The 19,629-nt window shown below is 38.7% G+C and overlaps 1 protein-coding gene across 4 annotated transcripts in view; it reads left to right on the top strand.

Moving 5' to 3' along the window:
- The window catches only part of OSBPL6 (oxysterol binding protein like 6), a 239,591-nt gene extending 228,273 nt beyond the window's left edge, over positions 1-11,318 (top strand). For all 4 annotated transcript variants that reach the window (XM_049773389.1, XM_049773388.1, XM_049773386.1 and 1 more), the window contains 5 exons: positions 794-938; positions 4,193-4,337; positions 6,931-7,057; positions 9,083-9,205; positions 10,381-11,318. In XM_049773389.1, the coding sequence (XP_049629346.1) occupies positions 794-938; positions 4,193-4,337; positions 6,931-7,057; positions 9,083-9,205; positions 10,381-10,489 (649 nt within the window). In that variant the 3' untranslated portion in view covers positions 10,490-11,318. The remainder of the gene's footprint in view (positions 1-793; positions 939-4,192; positions 4,338-6,930; positions 7,058-9,082; positions 9,206-10,380) is intronic.
- The last annotated feature ends 8,311 nt before the right edge of the window (positions 11,319-19,629 follow it).

The following is a 19,629-nucleotide window of genomic DNA, read 5'->3' as shown; positions in this document are numbered from 1 at the left end:
TAAAGCACTTAACTTTCAATACAGCAAACTCAGATTGATCCCCAGTACTTCATGTAGCCCCCGAGCAATATCAGGAATAATCCTTGAGTTCAGAGCCAGGAACTAAGCACTGCAAGGTGTGTCCCCCCCCCAAGAAAAGATTTATTTAATGCATTTAACCTAATAAACATTGGAGTCTAGCCTTGCCTACTTCAGACATGCTCAGGATACTTAAAGTAGCCTTGGAGCTTGCAAAATCATTTAACACAAAGCCTATTTTATAATAAAATATTGAATGCATATCTCATATAAATTCCTTATTACTGTATTGAAAACATAGCCTGAAATATTGGCTGCTTGCTATCATATGTGGACAGTTGATTACAAGTCTCCCAGCCACAGGAGTAAGTATCTTACTGCCTGTCATGAGCCTGAGAGAAGTATCAGAATTCCAAGTACAGGTTCCTATTCAATAGTGACTGTTGCATCATCACAACTGCCAGAAGTTGGGGATTGTCTATATTTGTTGTTAATCCCTCTAGCCCTCCAGAAAAGCAGGAAACAAGATCTCTATCCTGGTTCAGCTTGAGAATTTTAACACCATGTTCACAGAAAGCTTTAAATGTTCCTTAGATCAAGTGAATTATGTCATAATTATTCTCGACTAGGAACTTGATTAGAGACGCTCCCTAAAGAAATGAGAAAAAAAAATGTGCGAGAAGAGAAAGGTTTAGTAAGTAGGTATTCTTATTAGTAGAAGCATGAACATTTGTGATTGTCACTGCTTTCAACCTGTGTTGTCTTCTTCAACTAGGTATGGAGATTGCTATGTGTGGAATAAGGTTACAACATGTATACACAACATTCTCAGTGGGAGGAGATGGATAGAGCATTACGGAGAAATAACCATTAGGAATACCAAAAGCAGTGTTTGCATTTGCAAACTCACATTTATTAAGGTAAATATTATTCTACAGTAGTAAAAGAAAAATAATATAAAATTCTCCTCAGAGAAGAAATAAAGCAGTTTTCTGAAGCTTCTTTTGTTTTTGGTTTTTGGGCCACACCCGTTTGGTGCTCAGGGGTTACTCCTGGCTATGTGCTCAGAAATCGCCCCTGGCTTGGGGGGACCATATGGGACGCCGGGGGATCGAACCGCGGTCCTTCCTTGGCTAGCGCTTGCAAGGCAGACACCTTACCTCCAGCGCCACCTACCCGGCCCCATAAAGCAGTTTTCTGAACAACAAGCTTGTCATCCTTAAGGGTGTTTTTTGCTAAGAAATTAGAGCCACTTAAAAATATGTCTATCATGGGGCCGGAGAGATAGCATGGAGGTAGGGTGTTAGCCTTGCATGCAGAAAGCTGATGGTTCGAATCCCAGCATCATCCCATATGCTCCCCTGAGCCTTCCAGGAGTGATTTCTGAGTGTAGAGCCAAGAGTAACCCTGAGCACTGCTGGGTGTGACCTCCCCGCAAAAAAAAAAATTGTGCCTTACAAGGGCCAGAGCAGTGGCACAGAGTGATAATGGACCGCTGTAAAATCCCCCAACGCCCCAGATGGTCCCCCAAGCCAGGAGAGATTTCTGAGAAATAATCCCTGAGCATCACTGGGTGTGGCCCCCAAAAAAACAAACAAAAAATGTGCCTATCACATTTGGAAGGTGGGAGTTAGGGTGGGAGGAGCCTGGGAACACTGGTGGAGAGAAATTGATGTTGGTGGTGAGTTTGGTGCTGGAATATTGTAAGCCTAAAACTTAGCTATGAATAACAATGTCTCAATGATCACACACACAGGAAAAAAAAAAAAAGATAGAACTCCCTGATGGAATTATTTGAAGCAGGCAGACTTTTGAATTTGTAGAGGTCCAAAAAGGCATTGCAAAATGGGGAGTTATATATATAATTTATATTAATATACATATATTTCAGCATTTTATTTATAAGTTAGCCAGTCCGTTATTCAGTAAAGTTTCAGACAGATTTATTTTTGTCTATAACAAGATTTCTGGAATATATTTCTATTTATCTTTCTGCTCAGTTACAGCCTATTCAGATAAGCTTATTTTAGAGAACTCATGGTAATGCAGTTGTCACTTTCTGAAGATGCCTGTAGATGGCCATTAGCTGTCACTTCTCATCGATCTGATTCTGTTGTAATCCACATGGATTCAACAAAAAGCTTCCTTTTTTGTCATAAGACAATATTTTGGCTATAAGACAATGTCCTGCAGACCTTAAGTGCCCCTCTCTGTGGTCTGAAAGAGAAGCAACATGTCTACCACACTTTTTTGCAGGAGTGCTGTAGAATTAATCGTTGCACAGAAACCAGCAACCTCCTTTATCCATTGTTCTCATCTCATTTTTGATGTAGTTAAGTCATTTTTTTGTTGTTGTTTTGTTGTTTTGGGAGTCACACCCAGTGGCTATCAGGGGTTACTTTTGACTTTGATCAGAAATCACTCCTGACAGACTCCAGAGACTATATAGGATGTTGGGGATTGAACCAAGTTATCCAAGTGCAAAGCAAACACCCTGCCCACTGTTCTATCACTCTTGCCCCATCATTCTGGATGTAGTTAAGTCTTATCACACAAAATTTTCTCCTAGTTAAACTACATTGAGGACCATGGGCAAAGGGTCTGACTCAGCAGTCATCCATTTGCCTCACATGTGGGTGGCCCTTCTTTCCATCTTCTGTGACTGAAAACAGAAATCCCAACCCATTTTGAACTCTATTGAATGTCCTTAGTGTAAGACTTCTTCATTTTCTCCTTGTCCTTTTTTTTTAAATTTTGGATTTTGTTGGATTTGGGGCCATACCCAGCTGTGCTCAGGGCTCACTCAAGGCAGGTTTGGATATCATATGGGGTGTTAGGGATTGAATTTGGGTTAGTGTGTGCAAGGTAAGCACTCTATTTACTATATTGTAGCTCCAGCTTCTCTTTTTTTTTTTACCTTATCTTTTTATTGATTCATTAGGTGGCTGAGATCAGGAAAGCCAAGATCACAATCTGTTTTAACTGTGTGAGAACAGTCAATTATACATTTAATTTGTTACATTTGAAACATGCCTTTAACATTTACAGAACTCAGGGAAAGAGTACAGATGGAAGGTCCTATGCTGTGTGTGCAAATACTTAGAATAGATAACTCAAGCCTATAGACAAGCAGAGCATATCTTATCCTTTCGCTTTAACAAATCTCTCAAAACCTGCAAGGTACAGTGTGGTGATGCAGAAAAGCTAGTCCTAGCCCAAGGGCATTCTTCCTCACTTTCCTTCCCTTGGCTCTGCCATTATGGTGAGGCCTTATACCTCTCGTGTGTGCAGTAGAGCTCATGTACCTGAGTATCCCTTGTCCACACTTCATAGAGGACAGTGGCCTGCTTTCAGGTGAATCGTCCACTGAAAAGGCCTGTGCATGCTGTGACATCAGCTGGGCTATCCCTGGGGATTTCTGAAAATATGGAGGTTCTGGAAAGGAGAGCTGTAGTAGCACTAGGTGCAGTTTCAGGGTGCTTCTGTTTTGTCAGCTTGAGATTTTTGAAGGGTGAGGGAGGGAGAAGCTGACTGATTTCTTCTTTTCTTTTTTTTTTTCTAAAAAGGTGACAGTAGGCCAGATAACTTAAGTGCCCTCTGATTTAGACCCTTTGAAACAGGTAATTCTATAAACCCATTTACTTGATACATGATCTAGAAAGGAGGATATGGAATTTCTGCCTTTCTAGATCAAGGAGGATATGGAATTTCCAGACTCTTGACTTTTGTGGAGGAGCAAGGCTGAAAGATGTTGAGACCTTGGAAGAGAGTCTCTGTGATCCAAGTTGGCCATCTCAAGGGACTGTGAAATTTTTTTTCACAAACAACTTCTAAGGTTCTTGCAGTAAAATTTATTACAGTCCACAAGCAAAGGGAAATGTTGAGACAGGAGGAGCTAAAGGAATACTTACACTGTCAACTAAAACTGGGTTAGTCACATAGAATCTGTCTCTTCAATATTAATCTCCCATGCTCTAAAGCCTAGAGATAATGTTTCTCTTCCAAGAGCAGCCAGCCTGCACTTAGCAAGTTTTTGTTCCACATACACCTTTTGAGATGCTTTCTGAAAATGACTGGAAGATCTAAGGTAAAAAATGGTTTTATAAGGCAATGACAGGAATTTGATGTCATGGGAGAGATGGGTTCTTGTTTACATGGAATTTTGTTCTTCCAGGTGAATTACTGGAACTCGAATGTGAATGAAGTCCAGGGGGTTGTGATAGATCAGGAGGGGAAGGCAGTGCACCGGCTGTTCGGAAAGTGGCATGAAGGACTTTACTGTGGCGTGGCCCCTTCTGCAAAGTGCGTGTGGAGACCAGGTGAGGCACACATGAGTATCTCTAAGGAAGGCACCATAAGTGACAGAGGCAAAGGGAATGTCAGATGATCCCATGCACATCACATTGTTTTCCTTAGTAGTGACACTGAGGAGGTAAATACATAAGGCACTTAGAGTTCTATTTGTATTTAACATATAAATTACAGAAGCTCCACTATTAGATTTGGATAAAAAGGTACTGAAGTGCTATAGAGATAACATAGTCAATTATTTACTTGCTTTGCACACAGCCAACCTGGGTCAATTTTTGATACCTATATGGTCCCTTAAGGCCTTCTAATAGTGTTGTCTGAGTGCAGAACCAACAGTCAACAGCCAGGTGTGGCAAAAACAAACAAACAAACAAACAAAAACAAACCCTGAAATTTAGTACAACGATCTTGACATGTGGTGAGAAGTTGGGTTTACCATTAAATTACTCAAAATGAGAGCTGGAGGTAGTACAGAGGGTAGAGCACTTGCCTTACACTCAGCCAACGAACTTTTATCCCAGCATCTAATATGGTCCCTAGAGCACAGCCAGGTGTAATTTCTGAGTGCAAAGCCAGGAATAAACCCTGAGCTCTGCTGGGTATAAACCCAGAATGAAGGGAAGGGGAGAGAAGGGGAGGGGAGAAAAAGGGAGGGGGAAGGGGAGAAAAAGAAAAGAAAGACTCACTCTAAATGTAACCTTTATTTTTTTAAAGATTGACTATTATTTTTATGTCTAGTTTAAGTTTTCATTCATTCATCTACTTTTTTTTAATAATATAATTTTTATTTTAATCATAGTGGCTTACATATCGTTCACAGTAATATTCCAGGTACATATTTACATTGAATCAGGGGAATTCCCACCACCGAATTGTCCTCCCACAACCGCTCCCATCCTGCCTCCCATATCCTCCACTCTCCCCCCAGGGACTGCTAGAATGAGTGGTCCCCTCTGTGTCTAGTTATTACTTAGTGGTCTTACAACTGTTATGTATTGGTGCCTCCATTACTGCCCCCTCTAATTGGGAGGTGGGACTAGATATTTCAAGTTATGTGGTTTTGTTTGAGGAAGAGAAAAGTAATAAAATGGGGTAAAAATCAACTACGTCGACTATGAGCAGAATCATTCTAGAGGCTCTCCTCCTTAGTTTGAGAGACGAAGGGGAAAAAAGAAGGTGAAACACCACAACAGTTCAAAAAGAGGTATCAAATAAGATATCCAGTGAGCACTGCAGCAATAAAGATATGCACCACATAATTGCCATGGTTATGAGATAGAAAACATGACAAAGCGCAAAAAGGAAGAAGAGAAAAGAAGAAAGAAAAAGTAAATATATAAATTAAAAAATGGACAACTACTACAATATCCACCCCAAAACAAAGAAATTGACAAAAACTAGATAAAAGAAAAAAAAAGATTATTTTGTGCTTTTTGTTTCTTTTTTTTCTCCCTCCTGCATAGGCACAATAAATATTGGGGTCATTCGAAACAGGAATCCCCTTGGCCTAAGAGGTACAGGGTTTCTCCACCGGAAAGCCTCAAATGTCCATGATCCAAAAATTCAGAAACTTAGATTAAGTGCTCTTTTTCAGTTGAGCAGCAAAAAACTGGCAATTTATTGACATTTAATGAAAGAATCAAGAGAGCTCTGAAAATAATACGAGAATGTAATTGAATATCTAGTGTACATGAAAGGACAGGTCTCCACATGACATTTATTTTTATTGAAGTTTTGTTAGTTAATCCTTAACTTTAAAATTAACTGATTTTCTAAGAGACCTTAATGCCTGTTTAAATGTCTTGCTTGTAGAGTGATAATTTCACTCATTTATTGACTATACATCAGATTTGCTTTATGAGTTCAGAATATAATAGTGAATAAAGCCTGTAAAGATCCTCCCTTCTAGTTTCATTAAAAGGTACCATCAGGGTTGAAAAGATAGGATAGCAAATGCACTTGGTTTGCATGTGGCCCACTCATATTCAATCTCTGGCATCATATGTGGTACCTTGCACCCTGACAGGAGTTAACCCTGAGTTCAGAGCTGGGAATGAGCCCTGAACTCTACCAGGTCTGACTCAGAAAACAAAAAGCAAGTGCCAATACAAATTAAATTGGATCCCTTTCATTTTCATTTTTGAAGTGGAAGTAAATAGTGTTTTGATGATGAAAAAAAACATGGCTCTAAAGATCAAATCCAGGGCACATGACGCCAGAGCATCACTCAACCATATCCTGGCTGCTTTGATGAAGTCTTAATGTTTACATTTACTCATCCTTGCTAGTGTTGCTAGTCCTTGAGGATTGTTTGGTATAAAAATAAAAGGATATGGCATGATTTAGACAGTAAAAACTAATACATGTACAAAGTTTTGTTTTAAAGTTTGGATTTTATTAAATAAATCACTTTTTATCATCAACATAATAAATGTCTAGTAAAAATTAATCAGCTCTCTTCAAAAAAATATAATCTGATGCATATGACTGACTACAGAATTGGTGTTGGTGATGACCCTGTTTTGGCGTCTAGTTTGAATCAGCTCTTGCAAATCCCAGGGTCCTTTTCCCCTCTCACAGTGGTTCATTGGTTTCATCCAGGTTCCATGCCAACCAACTATGAGCTCTACTATGGCTTCACCAGGTTTGCTATTGAACTCAATGAGTTAGACCCTGTACTCAAAGACCTCCTTCCACCAACAGACGCAAGATTCCGACCAGATCAGAGGTGAGCATGGGCAGTGGCATTTAAGATGGACCTTCTTGAAATGACCTTGCAGAGTCCATTGAGATCTATATTCACCACCATCACTTATTATGTAGCAAATCATTCATTCATTCCTATGTTCATTTAGTAAAATTTGAGTCTTCTACCCTCTGTAAAGGGGTATTTAAGGATAATTATAGAATAACAAGATATTCTAAACACAGATGATTTTGATTAACTGTTTCTGCTCCCAAAATGTACCAAAGGTCTGAAAATTTATTGATTCTTTTTTTAACTGAATACAGAATCACTATTCCTTTATTATTATTATTATTATTATTATTATTATTATTATTATTATTATTATTATTATTGGTTTTTGGGTCACACCCAACAGCACACAGGGGTTACTCCTGGCTCTGTGCTCAGAAATTGCTCCTGGTAGGCTCGGGGGGCCATACGGGATGCCAGGATTTGAACCAATGACCTACTGCATGAAAGGCAAACTCCCTACCTCCATGCTATCTCTCCAGCCCTTCCCTCAGTATTTTTAACCTCTTCTAATTTGTACTATGTAGAGGTTCTTTTAAACTGAGAAATAAGAGAGTAAGGAATGTAGCTACTTAGAATTATTGAGACAAAATCTAGAATTTACCCAGCATGATTTTGATCTCCCTGAGTAGAAGATATACTAACATTACTATATTATTACTACTTTGTTATTTCTCAAAAGTTCAATTATTTTGCTTTTGGTCTTGTTGGTCTTCCTGCGCTGGTGCTAAGGATATGATGCTGTCATGACAGTCCTTGAAGCCAGTACCTGATTTGCTGCCAGCAGTCAAACCTGGGTCTCCCACATATAGACCATTCACACCAACCCTGTGAGCTATTTCCCAGGCTTGAGTCTTCCATTTCAGTATTCTTTTTTATTTGTTTGTTTATTTGAGGATCATGCATGGCAGTGCTCAGGGGTTACTCCTGGCTCTACGCTCAGAAACTCTCCTGGCAGGCTCAGGGAAGCATATAGGATGCTGGGATTCGAACCACTGTCCTTCTGCACGCAAGGCAAATGCCATACCTCCATGCTATCTCTGTGACCCCCGGACCCCCATTTCAGTATTCTTATGTAGTTCTCTACCCACACTGTCCATTCCACCAAACTTAATTTTTTATTTTCCAAAAATAAAATTTTACATGCCATACAAAGTCCATCCAAGATCATTTTCTGTTTCCATTGTATTTGTAGTTTTATTTGTCTTCTGCCAAGATATCCCCAGTGTTGATTGTTCTACTTTTCAGTTCTCTTATTCAGGATTTTCTGGAACATCCAGTCACACAGTTTGACATTCAGATTTATTTGTTAACTTCCTGTGCAGTGTGTATCCCATTGCAATTGTGTTCTTTGATCTCAATTTGAAATTGGGATAGTTGCTAGTCACAATGAGCTCTGTTTTTTTTTTTTTTTGCTCAATTCACTTTCAATACTGCCTTTTCTAATTTTTATTTACTATTCATTTTCTGTCTGTGACAGAAAATGTTCTGTCTTTGTAATGTTCCCCAACTTCCTTCTTAATTTTTTTAATCCACTTTTACTCTCTCCAGCAAAACAGGAAATATGTTCCCTTTCAATTTGTTCTAAAAGTAAGTGGAGAACAGCCTGCTACCATCCTCCATGCTATGGTTTTAAACAGTGCACTATGGTAATACAGGAAAGAGAATAGTTTAGGGCATCAGTTCTATTCTCACCTGGAACTCTCTAGTCATTCTATAAAATCTCAGTCTATAGAATCCTAAATATCAAAAAATAATCTTCAAGGCCATACTACTCTCCTTTCACACTTGTCATTTTATTGGTATGCAGCACTTCCATTCACAGACACAGAATGTATGTTATTTCATGGACAAGCCAAGATGGCCTGAGGGGTGCAAAGAATAAGACTGTTCACTAGAGTATCTTCATGGCAACCAGGATGTCATTTTATGTAAAAGAGACTCTTTCTCTGAAAAATGGGTACTATATTGAACAATGAATTGATTTCTGCTTAGATTTTTGGAAGAAGGAAACTTAGAAGCTGCAGCAGCAGAAAAGCTAAGAGTTGAGGAACTGCAGAGATCTCGAAGGCGCTACATGGAAGAAAACAACCTTGAACATATACCAAAATTTTTTAAGTAAGTCCATGGATTCTCATCCCAGGTTCATGGGTTGCAGGTGGTTGCCACCAACAATGAGAAAGTCCAAGTTAAAAGAAAATGAGGGCAAGTTTCCTGTAGAGAGAGCTTAAAAGGAGAAACTGTAATGGATTTGGTTGACTTGGTTTGGGCCATGAAACTGTTGGATCAGATTTTGCATTTGTAGAAAATGTGTGTAGCCATGTAGACTGCAGAAAGAGTATGGGAAATAAGATACTTGCCTTGCACATGGCCAACTCTGGTTCTATTCCCAACACCACAGTGGATCCTTGAGCCCCACCAGGAATGATACCTGAGCACAGAGCCAGAAGCAAAAACTGAGCACTGCTTTGGAGTGAACCAAACCAGACATACAAAATGTTTAATCATGAATATCAGTTCACTTTGACAGCCATTTTCCTTTGGGGGACAGTATAAGAGTGGGAGCCTGAAATGTTCTTTGTCCTTGAGCGACCACTTTCAGAATGGTAGGAACTTGTCTCCATTCCTTCCCTCAGTGACCAGGTAGGATCCCACCGCAGCAGGCTCATTCTGGCTTCATTAGTATTTTTTTCTATCACATGGAGCTTTCCTTCATTGCTCCCACTGTAGTATGATCATGGGTGATGATGAATGCATGGGAATATACTAACATCACACAAATCAATCTTTACTTTCCAAATTTATTTGCTGCCTTCCACAAACAAAACAGCTCAGAAAAGCCTCCAGTCATGATTAGCTGTCCTTACATATTGGGAAGCCTTGACTTTTGGATCAGAAGAGGAATCTTTGGCCAGGGACCCTTCAGATGCTCTTAGAGTTCCTGAAGATGTGTACATTTCCCTCCCTGTTAGGCAAGAGCTGTGTGGGTCTGAATCTAAAGCTCTTAGTCACAGTTCTGGTCTATCCTTTTCCTAGGACTTGCCACTTTCTAGCCCTGTCTAGGGGTGATTTCTTCTTGCTCTTGGCTCTTCTTCCCCATAACCTCCAGATTTCTATTTGGAACATCTAACAAAAAATGAATCTATATCTACTCAAACAAATAATAACAAGGTCTGCAAGAAGCAAAAAGAACAGGAACTGCCTTATAGATTATTATTATGTCCACATGGACAGGGAAGAAGTCAAAGCCTGGATGTGGTTGATGGCTAATGTTGAATTTTGTATTTTCACAGAAAAGTGATTGATGCCAATCAGAGAGAAGCCTGGGTTTCTAATGACACCTACTGGGAACTGCGAAAGGACCCTGGGTTTAGCAAAGTAGACAGCCCAGTTCTTTGGTAAACTGGGAATGTAGAGCTAGCCAACATATCATGCTCTGAATGAATAAATAACTATGCACAATTATGTTTCTTAGAGCTCGGCGTGGTTTCTGGGTTGACTGAAAACCAACCATTTGCTTTTCTATTCATCTTTATAATGGACTCTCAGAAGTGCATTAGACAACCCCCCTGGCCACTTTTGGATCCTTTCTGTTTTGCTGCAACCATATTCCTTAAACAACATCCACACCCTCTGCAAAAAGCTGAATAAAAGGAGCAGAATATAAAACCCAAAGTTTGAAGAGTTTGCAAAGAAAAACCTACTGTGACTGGTGCTTACAGTTGATGCAAAGAGTTGAAAGCAACGTGACCTAGAAACCATGTGTTTGGTCCTTTTTGGGGGGACATGGCATCACCCTCGAACCATAGGAGCTCCTGGGCCATGGCCACTGACCTGCTCAGACTTTGAGTGTGTCTGTTTGACGTGGTGTCCTTGTGCTGGCCTTGTCCAAACAACGTGATGCTTTTCAGAATCTGTTCCATCTGTACACCATCGTTCATGCCTTAAAAAATGCAAAGATGTACAATAAACCATTTTCTGAATGTGTGCTCATAGATTTATGTGAAGGACAGGTGTCTTTTGAATCATGGCATGATTCACTCTCTGGAATCCAAACAATATGAGACTGATTTTGGTGGATTGCAGTGTAACTCGAGGTTATACTGATAGGTTTTTATAGCATATCTGAAGGGTTAAGAAGAAAAAGGTGTGCTGCAAAGTAAATCTCTGTATTCAAATTGCTTGTTGAGTTCCACTCCTGCATCCAAATAATAAATCCTTCTTCCACTTACCCTCACAGTCTGCCCAATTATTTGGGAAAAATCTGTATTTGATTTGAACTCTTGGCATCAGTGTTAACGCCATGCAAGAAAATTAATGAAAAGCATGTGGGATTTCTGGTTTGTATGTGGGTTTAAGAATATGATGAGCCTCATTTTCTTTTAACTTAAGCACAATGTTACACTAGTCTCTATCCTATGATCAACCAATGGCACTAGTGAGAACAGAAGCAAGAATGTTAGTAGCTTATTTGCATTGTTTAAATAAGTCTATGCAAAATAATATTTTATATTTTCATCAAGTGATTGTATATCACCTGATGAAAATAAAAATAACTACATGACCACATGGTAAGCATTTACCTTTCTATTGGCAGAGCTAACTTAAGCTAAGGAATGTATCCATCACAACTAGGTGAGGGCTGGGGAAAGGCACACTGTTTTGCTTACTTCAAATTTTATTTTTCCTCCACTAATATAAGAGCTTTTGTAGCAAAATTGCATCAGTGTCCCTGAGTTTCTGCATGTAGGTCACTATGTAAATGCCTGTACATTTAGAGATTTTTCCTAGAGGATTATAAAATTATATATATTTTATTCTTAGTTAGGTTTTTATTGTTAGATTCTTACCATCAAATTTTAGGTGTTATTTTAAACTCTAATAACAATGTTATTGACATTTTACATTTTGTTACAAGGTGTTTAGCTCAGTGTTATGCGTCCTCAGTGAGCATTCCTAATAATGTCTGTCAAACCAAAACTGCTGATGAGAGTGGAAGGAAAAGCTGAAGTTACAAGAGATGGAGCAATATCTCAGTTATCCCAAAACTCATCACTGACTTTTGCCTGAGTCTACAAATTATGTGTACAGTCTTCTCTGTTTAAAAGTAAAGTGTCAGTTTCTAGCAAATTCCCTAGTCTGTCGCCAGATCTGAGCCTTTTGATAGTCTCTGCAGATGCTTATCAATACATGTCCTGCTCATTCTACTTGATATATTCTTATTTGCATCCTAAAATACATGTTTTTAATTTTAATCAGAATTCTATTAATTTCCTCATAGAAATCTGTTGTCTCACCTTTGGTAAAGCTTTAAATATCATTATAGTGGTTCTGGACTACAGTTATTCTCTTTCCCTGAACATTCTCCAGAATTTAACCTAAAGATAAGGGAAGACTTCTGCTAAGTAGCATCAAGGATACAGTTCAAAGTCTAGAGTGTATGTCTAGCACACACGGTGCTCTGGATTTCATCCTCAGCATTACATAATCACCCAAGCATCTCTAGATCTGGACCAGATGACCCTATCCAAACCCAGAACATCTAGGGAACCCCACCTCCAAAAATAAAAGTGAATTCTGCAAAGTAAGGTTATGACAAGTAGAGAAGTAAATAAATGAGGTCTCAGGTGCATGTATGGTATTGGTCAGCTGGACCAATTCTCAGCACCCACCAGGGAAGCAACTTACCCAGTAGGCATTTGAGCTGTGGTTAAGAAAAAGAGTAACTACTAAGAAAAATCCCTCGATACGTAAGTTTAACCAACAAATCAGGTAGTTGAGTGTTGCTCAGAACTAATCTGAAACTGATTAGCATTTAAAGAGAAGAATGTGAAATTAATCAAAAGTACCTCTTTTTAAAAATTTAGAGTTTCTCAGAATTTCTATATCCTGTTGAACTTTTCCCTTCTAGTGACCAGTTAAATTTTAGATATTATTCCTAAAATACCTTACTCACAAATCTCCCCAATCAATAATATAGATATCAGGGCTTCATCTCCCATTTCTTTTCTTTTCTTTCTTTCTTTTTTTTTTTTTTTTAACAGTATCAGGGTGGGGTTGTTTGGTTCTTGCGCTGCACCTTGCTTGAGGCTGACCCAGGTTCCATCCTCAGCAACCTATACAGTTCCCTCAAGGCTACTGGAGTAACCTCTGAGCATTTTCAAATGTGGCTCAAAAACCAAAAATTAATTATTGCAAATGGTAGAGTAAATGTAATTTCATTCTGATAACCTGACTTTTTTTCTTAGAATTTCATAGTTACAAAAATCTTTTCGTGGGGCTGGAGAGATAGCATGGAGGTAAGGCGTTTGCCTTTCATGCAGGAGGTCATCGGTTCGAATCCCAGCGTCCCATATGGTCCCCCGTGCCTGCCAGGAGCAATTTCTAAGCATGAAGCCAGGAGTAACCCCTGAGCACTGCCGGGTGTGACCCAAAAACTACCAAAAAAAAAAAAATCTTTTCGTTTTAAGGGCGCTTTTCCCTGTAATAATCTCAGATAGGGGAATATCTAAGATAACATTCCCTTCCCTGTAATTTACCCCTGGGCTTCTTCATCTCTTGGAGCCGGTTGGGGAGGCAGTAATACGTGACAGTGATCCTGTATGTGTAGCTAAACTGAACAGGACAATGGTTTCTGCCAACCAGAAACTTGACTTTGATTCTTTTTGCTGCCACTCAGGGGCAAATGCACTCTCAGATTTTGCAGCTATTTTACCATTATTAAGTTCCTCACAGATTCCTTTGAAATACCTTTAAATTTCCAGGCAATAGGGAAAAAAAAAACAACAACCTTATTTGCAAAAGCATTTAATATCCCTTATCAGTTATATGTGTCATAAAAACTACCAAATACATTTTTCTGGGAAAGGAGAAACCCAGGGTTTTTCCATATAAGGAGATGCCAGGTGATTGTTTTCAGACCTTTTGCTCTTCTGAATTATTCTGGCCCCATACCTTTCTGGAGATGCCACGAATCAATATTCAGCTCCTATTGTCAGGAGCTACTGAGGAGCAGGCAGAGTGAAAGAGAAAACTGAGAAACAGTTCTGTTTAGTTCTAGTTAGTTAACAGCCCTGACTGGGGAAGAGTTCCTGATCTGAGCCTAAAGTACATCTTTGTTCATGCTTTGTGGATTTTAATTATTCATCTTGTCTAATCTTGTTTGCTGTCATCCAAGATAATGAAGTGTATATGGGAGTGGAACTTTTCACACAGCAGGGAGTGTAATAAGAGTTTGCACTTGGCTTGAGTTGGTATATTATGAATGTGATACAGTAAATAAAGTTTGTGTACAAAACAGTTTATTTCTATGGGAGCCATTATGTTCAGATATATAAAGTGTATCTAATTAAACAATTATGACTCTAATGTGTGCCCAGAAATGTTCTTTGGGGGGAAAGATGGAAAATAAATTATTGGCGCTAAAATGAAAGTGTTTGGGGTTTGGGGATTTTTCTTTCTCCAAAAGCTGCTCAAATCATTTAGAAACACTATTGATCAAGATTAGACCATCAAAATTTTGTGAATTGATTTTGAGGAAACAGCATATTCAAACCATACATTGCATGAGTCCCTCTGTTAAACCTGATTTTGTTCAAGTTTAATACATAATGATAATATAATACAGTATGTAATTATAATAGCTTACTGAATTGTCAGACCTTTGTTGCAGTCATCTTTAAAGAAATTAAATTGTCAAATTGTTTATGATTTATCCTGGGGCTAGGAAGAGAGCTCAGAGGGTTTTAGAGCATGCTCACTTGCAGGAGGCTGGGGTCAATTCTGGGGCACCTCAAGGTACCCTGATACTTCTGGGTGTGGCCCAACAATCCAGAAATAAAAACAAGAATAAATTCTTTAAAGCATACTGTGGTGGATGACTTGGAACATATCCAACAGCTTCAGCAAATATAGACCTACAATAAATGAATCTCATCGATAGGGGGCAGAAAAGTGACTACTATCAGTTGTACACATTTTGTTTCCCAAAATAACTCCCTAACTTGGTTCATGTTCTCATTCCTTTTTTTCACAATGCAGCGAGGGCCAAGGACATGCATGTCTGCTCTATTGCACATGTCATTAAGTACTTGGTAAAATTTGTCATGCTTATGCGCACTAGTAGGGTGATAACAATTTCAAAATACAGCATTTAGCCTCATGAGAAGAATGTTTCATGTTCAGAGAAATATTCAAATCCATCTAGTGAGCCTAACTAAAGTTTACTATTCCACACTGCCCTTTCGTCCATTTCCACCTACACCTAGTTTGTGCCTCTAAAGAAAGCTTTACAGGAATTTGGGTTTTTTTGTTTGTTTATTTATTTGGGCTTAGCTTTTGGACTCATACCCAGTAGAGCTCATGGGCTACTTCCAAATCAAAACCAGAGATCCTAAATGCCAGACATGTGCTCCAGTTCGTTAAGCTTCCTCCCCAACTCATTCTTCTTTTTGCAGTGTCAGGGATCACATCTAAGGTCTCACACATGTAAGGCAAGTGCTTAGCCACTAAATTTATCTTTCAAAGGGGAAGTTAAGTTTCAGTTTAAGAGCCATCAGCCCATTGAGCTCCATCCACTTTAAGGGGAGATTTTAAGCTGGTGATGGGTTTGTGGCTGGTAGGAAAGCCCTTAGGGAAGTTTTGTGCCAGAATTTATCTTGATCACCTAGCCAGTGACTTCATATTGAAAAATAGCTGAAAATTATTTATTCCAGGTCAGCTTCCTCCTCAAAAACAGAGCCTAAAACTTTATGTCTGGAGACTGGAGAGATATTACAGTGGATAGGTACTTGCAGTTGACCTGGGTTCATTTCCTAGAACCCCCTTAGTCCTAGGTGTGAACCATGAGAACAGAGCCAGGAGTAAGACCTGAATGCCATTGAGTATAGCCCCCAAACAAAACAAATATATGTATATATGCACGCACACACACACACACACACACACACACACACACACACACACACACATATATATATATATATATATAAAGGCAGCATCCATGTTAATTGACATGTGATCACTATAAAAATATAAAGTTGGTCTCATTGGAATAGAATTTCAAGCAACTTTCTACAGAAAAAAGTAGCTTGTAGAAAAACTTCCTAATAAAAATCCACGAAAAATATTTGTCTCACCTATGCCACTTATAAATAGACATGATGCCTCTTTAATGAATGTTACATATACAAATTCTTCATTCATTAAAGGTGCAGGAAACTCTTTAAAAAAACATAAAGAGCTGGAGAGATATTATTGTTGTTGTTGTTGTTGTTGTTGTTATCGTTATTTTGTTTCTGGGCCATATCTGTCAATGCTTAGGGCTTACTACCGGCTCTGCATTCGGAAATTACTCCCGACAGTGTTTAGGGAAATGTATAGGTTTTCGGGATGCCAGAGAGTTATTGAATTGAGTAGGGCACTTGCCTTGCATGCAGCTGACAGTTTTTCTCCACCCCACATAATGTTCTGAGACCTTCCCTGTGTGATGCCTGAGTACAGAGCCATGAGTAAGCCATGAGTAAGCCATGAGCACTGCTGGTATGCAGTCCCCCAACCCCCAAAAAGGAAAGAAAAAACTATAAAGTGGTTTTGGATTATTTGTATGTTGTAATACTATCTCCATGAAATCAATAAATTGGAAACAAGAGACTTAGTGTCATCAAATCTAAAGGAGACTGAGGACCCTGATTACCTTTGCAATTCTTTTCAGGTAGTAACTAGAGTAATTTTCAAATTATAGAACAGGACTTTCCCTCCTTGAGTTTAAACTTTTTTGTTTGTTTGTGGCAGTTCTCAGGAATTACACCTGGCTCTGAGCTCAAAAATCTTTTCTGGAAAGATCAGGGACCATATGGGATGCCAGGCATTGAACCCGAGTCAGCCGCATGCAAAGCAAATGCACTACCCATTATGAAATCACTCCAGCTCCTAAACTTATCTTTTTTTTTTTTTTTTTTTTAGCAAGAAAGCTTTTATTGAAACTTATTTAGAAAGCTGTGAGGAGAGAGAAAAGGAAAAGTAACTTGTTCTAGAGAGAAAATAGGCTTCTTTAAGGTGGAAATAGGCAAGCAAAAAAAGAAAGACCAGCAAGTGAGGTACATGTTCAAGAACACAGGCTTGAAGAGCAGATCTAAACATATTTCTGTTAATAGAACTAGAAACCTGACCTTAATTGTCCTTCTGTTTCTGACAATTGAATTAAAGTTCAGGAAAATAGCAGGAAAGTTCAGACAGCTTAGCTCAGTTTTCACTGCTGTTCTCATGGGAAGTCTTAGAGATACACTTTCCTTCATGAAATATTCTTTCTCAGTTTTTCATGACATCATTTTCTATCTGCTACTGTAATATTAAAAGAAATTAAAGTGACTGTGGCTCAAAATCAACAATTAAGAATTGATAGTATAATCTATTCTCAATCTAGGTATATACTGCATATAAGAACTTATCAGCCTATACCTCCTAGAATCTACTTTTTATTAAATGATAGAACAGGCTGAAGTAATAGCACAGTGAATAGGGTGTTTGCCTTGCATATGGCCTAACCAGCCCCTGACACTGCATAGGGTTCCCCCAAGCTTGCCTACCAGGAGTGATCTCTGAGCACAGATCCAGGACTAAGAGCTGAACACTACTAGGTGTGACCCTCTCCATTTTTTTTAAATGGTAGAACTAATGGAAAGGAAGAACTAGTGGAAGATACAGGGCTAAAATACAATAAAGGCTGGAGCAATAGCAAGTTGGTAGGGCCTTTGGCTTGCACTTGGCATATCCGATTCAATCTTCAACATCCCATATGGTCCCCCCAACCTTCAAGCATTAACCCCTGAGCACCATTGAGTGTGTCCCAAAAAACCAAAAACCCAAACAAAAGATAATTCAATGTACTGAGAGTACAGTAGGTAGGATATTTGCCTTGATGCAGCCAATCCAGGTTCAGTTGTAGTATTATGGTTCCCTGATCCCCACCAGAAGTGATCCCTGAGTAAAGAGCCAGAGTAGGGGCCGGGCGGTGGCACTAAAGGTAAGGTGCCTGCCTTGCCTGCGCTAGCCTTGGACGGACCGCGGTTCGATCTCCCGGTGTCCCATATGGTCCCCCAAGCCAGGAGCAACTTCTGAGCACATAGCCAGGAGTAACCCCTGAGCCCAAAAATAAAAAAATAAATAAATAAAAAGAGCCAGAGTAAACCCTAAGCACTACTGATACCCAGGCAACAACAACACAAAATGCTATTCTTTTTTTTTTTTTTTTTTTTTTTACTGTAACAATGTCAGACTTCAGTGAGATGTTTATTCTGGATTGTATCTTATCAGGAGTATTCACACTGTATATTGCAGCTTCCAACTGACCCCAAATCTACTTACAAGAAGAGACATTTATAATTCAAATATTATAGGAAAAGAAAATCTAATTTTGACTTTCAGTCAAATTGATGCCAAAGAGAGTTTATGGTTTTCTTTACTTTATAAGCTGTAATTGCAAATACAGTTTCCTTCATCTAAAAAAACTATTCCACCCTGAAATTTTCAAACAAAAATAGTTGTAGAAACATTGGAAAAAGGCATCTTCAAAGAAAACTAACTATTTTGAATTAGAAGGAGAGAATAAATATGGTGAATATTTTTAAAGAGATTATGTTTTCAATATTTGGGCTCATAAAATCTAATTTTTGTTTCTTTTTCAAAAGCGTTTCTCATTAAAAATCTAAAAGTAAAGTAGACTGGCAATTTAAATATGCTTAATTGCAGTTAAGTTAAAATAATAAGCATGTGTATAACTTTTTTTTTTTTTTTGGTTTTTGGGCCAAACCCGGCAGTGCTCAGGGGTTACTCCTGGCTGTCTGCTCAGAAATAGCTCCTGGCAGGCACGGGGGACCATATGGGACACCGGGATTTGAACCAACCACCTTTGGTCCTGGATCAGCTGCTTGCAAGGCAAATGCCACTGTGCTATCTCTCCGGGCCCGCATGTGTATAACTTTAAGAGAAAAATAGTAATATGAAAAGCTTTAAATATTAAACAGAAACAAAAAGCTACAGTTAATGCCACAAATTGCTAAAAATGTATGAGACCATATTATAGCACTAATAAAGATACATAATTGTGTAAAATTTATTTGCAAATAGATTATGATTATTTGTATCAGAATTTTTGATACCATATTTTATATTTAAATATACTAAGTTGTATTGATTACTTCAATGCTTTTTATTATGGCATGTTTAGAGTGAAAACCATGTCTAAGTTGAACACTAATAAACGTACCACTTTCATTACAACTTTTGCTGACTAGTCTACAAGAGACACATCAGGATTCTGATTTTACAAAATCAGTGCATGGTTTCAATGAGTGATTATGATATGGCAGGAGTTTAGAAGTGAATATCTACAGGGGAAAAGGTGCATTCCTTGTTTGCTGCAAACACTAGTGTAATCCTTAGCACAAAATGCTATTCTTAAAACTAGGGAGAGGACTAAAGGACTAGAGCACATTTTACAGATGGGAGCCCCTGAGTCAATCCCTGAGTGCCTATAGGAGTGA

Source organism: Suncus etruscus, chromosome 5 (genome assembly GCF_024139225.1).
Source record: "Suncus etruscus isolate mSunEtr1 chromosome 5, mSunEtr1.pri.cur, whole genome shotgun sequence".
Lineage (NCBI taxonomy): Eukaryota > Metazoa > Chordata > Mammalia > Eulipotyphla > Soricidae > Suncus > Suncus etruscus.
The sequence above is the reverse complement of the archived record's forward strand: the minus strand, read 5'-3'. Positions and strand labels throughout refer to the sequence as shown.